We start from the raw sequence: 8,248 nt of genomic DNA, 5'->3' as shown, positions 1-8,248 counted from the left end.
ATCCCACACACACCACATTTACTTTGGCCATTCAAAGTTTTGGAATGTACTGCCTGTTTGTTGAGTTCTTTTTTTTTTTCCTTCGCTTTTTTTGGGTCACACTCAGCAGCGCTCAGGGGTTATTCCTGGCTCTATGCTCAGAAATTTTTTCTGGCAGGCACGGGGGACCATATGGGATGCCGGGATTCAAACCACCGTCCTTCTGCTTGCAAGGCAAACGCCCTATCTCCATGCTATCTCTCCGGCCCCAGTTTGCTGAGTTCTAATGGGTGAACACCTCCAGTTTTTCCAGCAACCTTTCGAGGATATAGACTTAACCTCTCTCCATGTGGGTCTCTCACATACTGACAAGGCCATTGGGCTACGGGAAAAATGAAAGGTCTCTCTCTTTCAGAGACTTGCCGCCTATAAAGAGGCTTGTTAATGACTGACTAAATAATCATTAAACCCTTTAAATAGTCATTAAATCCTTTAAGCTTTTACCCCAAGGGCCAAAGGGCTGTGTGTGGAGGAGGATGGGAGTATGCAAAGGGAGTATGAAAAACATAAAGAGCAGAAGAGGAGATACATGTGGTGGTGAGAGGCGATAGAGAACAAAGTTGCAGTCAGGATTGCGAATAGGTAAAACATGATTTGGACACCAGAGCCTCCTATGATGGAACTGGAGCAAAGTTACCGGCAGGGGGGTGGAGAGATAACATGGAGGTAAGGTGTTTGCCTTGCATGCAGAAGGACGGTGGTTTGAATCCCGGCATCCCATATGGTCCCCTGAGCCTGCCAGGAGTAACCCCAGATGGCTGCCAGGTGTGACTCTAAAACAAACAAAACAAGACAAAACAAGAGGTAGGAGCAGGGGGTTGGGCTGATGTGGCAAGATGGGGAGACTCTGCCTGTGGTAAAAGGAGGGACCACTCAGTGCTAACTATGAACCCCAGAGCAGAAAAGACACTTTTTTAAAATAGTTTTTTATTTTATTATTTTTTAAAAGCCACACCCAACAACACTCAGCGTCACTCCTGGCTCTCTGATTAGAAATAGCTCTTGGCAACCTTGGGACCATATGGGATGCTGGGGATGAAACCCAGGTTAGCCGCATGCAAGGCAAACACCCTACACACTATGCTATTGCTCCAGCCCTCAAAGGACTCCTTTTTGTTGAACCAATGTTAAGTTTATATTTAAGGGCTAAGTTTCTATCCCAATAATAATGGCACAGATCCCCAAGGCCGTTATAAACCATGGTATACCACCCTCGACATCTAAGGACATAAAAGAACATGATAAAACACCCGAGACAACAGCCAATCAACTTAAAGGTCAAGACTTCCTGCTTCTAGTTTTATATAATCTGGCTTGTGATCACCTCCCTCCCAGGGTATGCAAGGCATACACCCTATCACTGTGCTATCTCTCAGACACCCTTCTTTAAAAAGATTTTTTGAGATCTCTGCATTGTGCATATCCTTGTCCTCAGCCTCCTCCACCCCTAACAACACCAGAAGCAAACAAATGAAAACAACCCACATGTTTTGAAGGCATAAGGATAAAACCTTCTTAAGAATGAAGAAAAAAAAGTCAGGGAGAGTGGCAAGCAGCCTGGATGGAATTAGGGATCCGAGAGAAGGGTGGGGCGTGAGATGCACTTGAGAGAGAGGCCAGGCTAAAATTGCACTGGGGCAGAGGGCACCCCACCCCCCAGAAGAGCCAAGGTAGTTGGAGTCCCCCCCCCGCCCCCAACAAGGGCCTTAGTACCCCAGGAGGTTTGCAGGGAAACCAAACAGCGAGAAAGCAAAGCCCAGGGCAGGCGAGAAAGGGTCGTTACCTAGGAAGGGGACGCCCCCACATCCATGCCCCTCCTCCAGAAGCCAGATCTCAAAGCGTCAGAGGGAGGAGCAGCAGGACCCGCAGACGGCCTGCGATTGGCCACCGAAACCCGAAGGACGCGGAGCAGGGCGGTTGTCTAGCGGGAATTCAGGGACCCGAGGGCACAGAGCTGCGTAGCCGCGGAGCTGGTCCTCATTCTACTGCGGGTAAGTCACTCTCTTCAGCGCTCTGCCCAAGGCCACGGTCAGCTTCCCACCCCGCGTGCACCATAGGATCAGCTCCAGGCTTCTCCTGCCCCTTCCCTGCACCGGGCCCCAAGGGCCTTCCCTGCACCAGGGCCCGGAGGTCCCCCACCCCACCCCCATCTCTGAACAGATCCACCCTAGGGCTCCACTGGCCCACTCTAACCGTGAGCCCCGAAATGCAGCCCACCCTGGAAAATCAGGTTTGGGTCCCCATACCCGTCAGCCCGGGATAGAAAGCTTGTGTCCAGCAGGCACAAGCCCCAGGTTTCATCCCTGGGTGACCCCGCCGGTCCTCAGCTCCTCTAGCTAGCAGCATCTGACAGCCTCTTCTTTAGAAGGCCAGCAAGGAACTGGGCAGCTAGTGAAGTCGTACCGGCCTGGCCCTCAGCACTGCTTAGGTAAGGGATAGCCTGTCGATCTCAAAGCAAAAGAATCTGTGATGCCTCTGCTTCCTTGGCCCCTGAGAGCCTCACTGTCGGACTCTGCTTTCTCCCAGCATGGGCATCCTCATCTGGCCAGATTCCCCTAGGGATGCCAGGAGACTAAAGGAGATTAGGATAACTTGGCAGCAGCCCCTACGCGGTGCTCCACAACAGGTGTGGGCAGCCAGGCCCTAAATGCAATGGTCACCCACCAACAGAGATTCCCACAGGGTGAATTGTAAATGTACTTGACATTTACAATTCACAATCAAATTAGCAGAATATTAAATATTTACAAAATCTTATCTCTTAAACATATTTATAAAGATAACATGCAGGGGCCAAAGAGATAGCACAGGGATAGGGATAGATCCGGGTTCAATTTCTGGCATTCCATATGGTCCCCCAAGCCTGCCAGGGGAGAGTTCTGAGCACAGAGCCAGGAGTAACCCCTGAGCACTGCTAGGTGTGGCCCAAAATTAAAAAACAAACAAAAAACGAATACAGATAACATGTAATCTTGTTCCGCAAGTGGGAACTGCCTTGGCTTGTCATAAGACATTTGCCAGTCATAGTCCCTGTCAACACCCAGCCCTTCACCCCACCCCAATCCTGAGACCCTTCTCTCCTCTGACCCAGACCCATGTACCCAAAGCTGTTTCTGTTGCTTCTGGGGCTGAGCCCTGAGCAGTACATGGCCTGACCCCAAATCCCAGACAGCTGTAGATTCACTTCCCCATTCAGAGCAACCTTTCACCACTGATGGATTGGGGGTTTCCCTATGCAGTGGCCAAAGAGAGGAACGTGTGAGCCGTTAGGCAGGTACAGTTCATTTCTGTTGCTGGATAGGGCAGTGAGATTACAGAGGCCAAGGGAGTTTAACTGCCTCAGCTGATCTTGGGACTTTATATGCCTTCAAAGTTTTATTGAAGTCTCAGTAAAATCCAGTTTCAGAGTGCCAGGTGTATGTCAGCAGAACCTTACTTTTTGACTGCCCCTGGACTTGGGAGAAGGCAGACCTGTGAGGGGAGAGTTGGGCTTACTTTTGGGGACACCAGACTTTTGAAAGGCACAGCTATTCCACATGGCCTTCATGAAGTATCTGGCAGATGAAGAAATTGAGGCACAGAGGCGGAGTGAAACAGGGTTCTTCTTTAGGAAAGACCTTTGTCCTCTCTTCATGCTTTGGCAGGAGTAACTTTTATAGAAAGGTGTCTTCTACCTTTACTTAATAATTCTCTGCAGAGCAGCTGCTTCTGGAGCAGTAGCATTTGAGGCAGCAGGGACATCAAAGTGGATGAGACAAGTAAATAAGATATCCCAGCCTAAGAATAGTTTTGCTGGAGATAAGTGGGCAGTAAGGACCTACATGCCTTCAGGCATGGCAGAACTTGAATGTGTTGGACTGGGAAAGAACATGGTCAAGGAGGAGGCTGGGGCCTGGAGGGATGTTCATCAGGGATGAACACTTGCCTTGCACATGGCCAACACTTGTTCGATCCCCAGGACTGCATATGGTCTCCATATGATCCCTCAGCCCACCACCACCCCAAAAAGGAGAGGCTAGTAAGTACTGAAGCAGCAATTCTACAAAAGGTGGTTGGGGACTGGAGAGATAGCATGGAGGTAGGGCATTTGCCTTGCATGCAGAAGGATGGTGGTTCAAATCCCGATATCCCATATGGTCCCCAAGCCTGCCAGGAGTGATTTCTGAGCATAGAGCCAGGAATAACCCCTGAACACTGCTAGGTGTGACCCAAAAAACAAAACAGGTGAACGAGGCAGGAGCTAGAGGATGTACAGGCCAGTTTGGAGCTGGACCAAAAAGAATTGTCAGGGTCCAAGAGCCCCTCCCCATCCATGGTTTTAGAGGGACATCCCAGATGCAAGAATCTAGAGGTGTTTGTATTGATGGACCTTGAGGTAGCCATAGTGTTCCCTATCACCTCACTTACTCCTTCCTGCCTTTTCCAGGTCAGTCATCATGCTTCGCTCCCTGCTGCCCCGACTATTCTTTCTGCATGCCAGGACAGCCCCATATTCATCGGCCGCAGCCCTGCCCAAACCCATCCCGAACCCAGACATCCGCTACAACAAGCTCTTTATCAACAATGAGTGGCAGGATGCTGCCAGCAAGAAGACCTTCCCCACCATCAACCCATCTACAGGAGAGGTGCTAGGGCATGTGGCCGAGGGGGACAGGGCAGATGTGGACCGGGCGGTGAAAGCGGCCCGAGAGGCCTTCCGCCTGGGGTCTCCCTGGCGCCGGATGGATGCCTCGGAACGGGGTCGACTGCTGAACCGCCTGGCCGACCTCGTAGAGCGGGATCGGGTATACCTAGCCTCCCTAGAGACCCTCGACAATGGGAAGCCCTTTCAGGAGTCCTATGTCTTGGACCTGGATGAGGTCATCAAGGTATACCGTTACTTTGCTGGCTGGGCTGACAAATGGCATGGTAAGACCATCCCCATGGATGGTGAGCATTTCTGCTTCACCCGCCATGAGCCCGTAGGTGTCTGTGGCCAGATTATCCCCTGGAACTTCCCCCTGGTCATGCAGGGCTGGAAGCTTGCCCCGGCACTGGCCACAGGCAATACTGTGGTGATGAAGGTGGCGGAGCAGACACCCCTGTCTGCCCTATACTTTGCCTCCCTCATCAAAGAGGCCGGCTTTCCCCCTGGGGTGGTGAATATCATTACTGGCTATGGCCCCACGGCGGGAGCGGCCATTGCCCAGCACATGGACATAGACAAAGTGGCCTTCACCGGCTCCACGGAGGTGGGCCACCTCATCCAGAAGGCAGCTGGGGACTCCAACCTCAAGCGTGTGACCCTGGAGCTGGGTGGGAAGAGCCCCAGCATTGTGCTGGCTGATGCTGACCTGAGCCATGCTGTAGAGCAATGCCATGAGGCTCTGTTCTTCAATATGGGCCAGTGCTGTTGTGCGGGCTCCCGCACCTTTGTTCAAGAATCCATCTATGATGAGTTCCTTGAAATGACTGTTGAGAAGGCAAAGCAGAGGAAAGTGGGGAACCCCTTTGAGCTGGACACCCAGCAGGGACCCCAGGTGGACAAGGAGCAGTTTGAGCGCATCCTGGGCTACATCCAACAGGGCCAGAAGGAGGGGGCAAAGCTTCTGTGTGGTGGGGAGCGCTTTGGGGAGCGTGGCTTCTTCATCAAGCCCACTGTCTTTGGGGGTGTACAGGATGACATGCGGATTGCCAGGGAGGAGATCTTTGGGCCTGTGCAGCCCTTGTTCAAGTTCAAGAAGATTGAGGAAGTGATCGAGAGGGCCAACAACACCAGGTATGGCTTGGCAGCTGCTGTGTTCACACAAGACCTAGACAAGGCCTTGTATTTCACACAGGCACTCCAAGCTGGGACTGTTTGGGTGAATACCTACAACATCGTCACTGCCCACACACCATTTGGGGGTTTTAAGGAATCTGGCAGTGGGAGGGAGCTGGGGGAGGATGGGCTGAAGGCTTACACGGAAGTCAAGACTGTCACCATCAAGGTCCCCCAGAAGAACTCCTAAGACTCACCACCACAGACCCCCAACTCTGGTCCAAGAGTTCTACAACCACCTAGATCAGTGGTCTGCCAAGAACCAAGGGCCCTGAAGAACCATAAAAACCTTGGAGGGAGCATCATCAACAAAAGCAATGCAAGTCTGAGCAGCTGGAGTTCTAGTAGGGGGTGTGCAAGGCCTCGTCTTGTCACTTGCACAAAAGGCTCCTTCAGTGTCCTGAGTTACTGCCAAGAAACCTTAGGAGGTGTTAGAATAGCCATCAAGTCAACACTTTGATCTGCACAGTGCCTTCCAGGTTTTCCTGCTAACTTAGATGTCTCAACTCAGATGGACTCAACTTATTGGATGAATGTGGGATCAGAAACATTCAGATCATGGCCCACTCTTCATGTTCCCTTTTTTACAAGCCCATTGCTGGTTGTTTTGCTTGCTTGCCCTTTATTTTGCTACTGGTATGGGAAAGGGAGGGAGGGAGGGAGTGTTCTATCTTGCTTGCTTGCTTGCCCTTTATTTTGCTACTGGAATGAGAGGAGAGAGAGTGAGAGACAGAGACAGAGACAGACAGAGAGACAGACAGACAGACAGAGACAGTGACTGGACTCACTGCTAGTGACTGTGGGATATTTTTTTGAGCAAAGGTTTGAAATATTCTGGAATTGAATACTGGTGATGATTGCCCATCTTGGTCTTTGTGCTAAAAGTTACACAAATGAATCACATGCCTTAAAAAAAGGATACATTTTAGAATATGTGAGCTGATTTCAATTAAAAAATGTTATATAAATTCCCAGTCTGTTTGCAACTGACTTCTCTCTCAGTGGTCTCTTGTTGAATGTTTTATGGACTTTGATGCATGAAAAAAGCCCAACTATTAGTCTGGACATACTTCAACCAGAGTTGGAGAAGCCCTCCCAACCTAATTTCATGTTTCTAGTTTTGCTGTTTTCTCTTGACTAGGTAACAAAGTTCAGCTTTATTTGTATTTATTTATTTATTTATTTATTTGTTTGTTTTTAGAGCACACCAGGCAGCGTTCAATAGTCACTCCTGGCCCTACACTCAGAAGTTGCTCCTGGCAGTCTCGGGGGACCATAGGGGATGACAGGATTTGAACCACCATCCTGCATGCAAGACAAACGGCCTACCTCCATGCTATCTCTCTGGTCCCCTGTATTTATTTTTTATTATTGTTTCTTGGCCACACCCAGCAGTGCTCAGGACTTACTCCTGGCTCTGTGCTCAGGGATCACTCTTGGCAGGGTTTAAGGGATCCTATGAGGTGATGGAAATTTAACTCCAGCCCCCAGGTTGGTTGCATATAAGGCAAACATTTCACCAAAGTGTTTACCTTTTCTTACCCAAAGAAAAGCTCTGGGTCTGCCTTAATATGACATTTCCAGTGTCATGTTAAAGCTTATGGAACACTGTCTCCTGTAGCTCACACCTCCAGCCAAATCTAGCATCGGAGCATCCTGATATGCTTCCAGGGCTCTAAACTCAGATTAGGCATGCTTATTTGTTTATTGGGGTTTGTGGCCACACCCTGTGATGCTCAGGGCTTACTCCTGACTTTGCAATATAGTCCTGGGGTGGAGGGTCTGTGGTTCTGGCTTCCTACTATTTATAACATTGATCCCACCATTCTCTGATGGCAGAGTGTGAAAAAAGTCCCCTTCCTACCTGCAGCAGCTGCAAAGACCACTACTCCCCACCACACCCTGCACTGCATTTCTCCACCCCTGCTTCTGTCACATGTGGTTTCCCGAGCTGGGTATCCCTCACACCCACAGCAGTCCTCAGCTCAGATGCCCTTTGTTCCATAAAGACTTCCTGATCTCCCCTTGCCCCGATCACACAGCAGACACCTTGTGCCGCATGGCAGGAAGACAGACATATCCCACCCATGTCTTACCTGAGTGTGGGTCCAGAGTCAAACTGCCAGTCAGTGTCCTTTGAACTGCAGGAAAACATGTAAGGTGAGCAGGATGATAAAGTGAGGGAAGATAGGGGTTGACAGAATCAGCAAAGGAAGGTTTATACTTCAGGAGACAAAATCTGGAAGAAGGAAGTATTCAAATGGCACTCATGAAAGATGATGAGGGCAGCTTAAAAACTGCTGGGTAGGGGCTCGAGTAGTACCACCACACCAGGTAAGGTTATATGCAACCAACCCAGGTTCAATCTCCAACATCCCAGATGTTCCCCCTGAGCCTTCCAGGATTGTT

At 50.2% G+C, this 8,248-nt stretch overlaps 1 protein-coding gene across 1 annotated transcript; it reads left to right on the top strand.

The window, feature by feature from the left end:
• Positions 1-1,953: 1,953 nt before the first annotated feature.
• On the top strand, positions 1,954-6,482 carry ALDH1B1 (aldehyde dehydrogenase 1 family member B1). Its single transcript, XM_049784151.1, has 2 exons — positions 1,954-2,030; positions 4,466-6,482. The coding sequence occupies exon 2, from the start codon at positions 4,476-4,478 to the stop codon at positions 6,027-6,029; it is 1,554 nt and encodes a 517-aa protein (XP_049640108.1). The 5' UTR covers positions 1,954-2,030; positions 4,466-4,475; the 3' UTR covers positions 6,030-6,482.
• The last annotated feature ends 1,766 nt before the right edge of the window (positions 6,483-8,248 follow it).

Source organism: Suncus etruscus, chromosome 1 (genome assembly GCF_024139225.1).
Source record: "Suncus etruscus isolate mSunEtr1 chromosome 1, mSunEtr1.pri.cur, whole genome shotgun sequence".
NCBI lineage: Eukaryota > Metazoa > Chordata > Mammalia > Eulipotyphla > Soricidae > Suncus > Suncus etruscus.
This window is presented reverse-complemented; position numbering and strand designations above follow the sequence as displayed.

What these genes read in the sequence shown, in the direction of transcription:
- ALDH1B1 (XM_049784151.1), top strand. Translation starts at nt 4,476, where the DNA reads ATGCTTCGCTCCCTGCTGCCCCGACTATTCTTTCTGCATGCCAGGACA.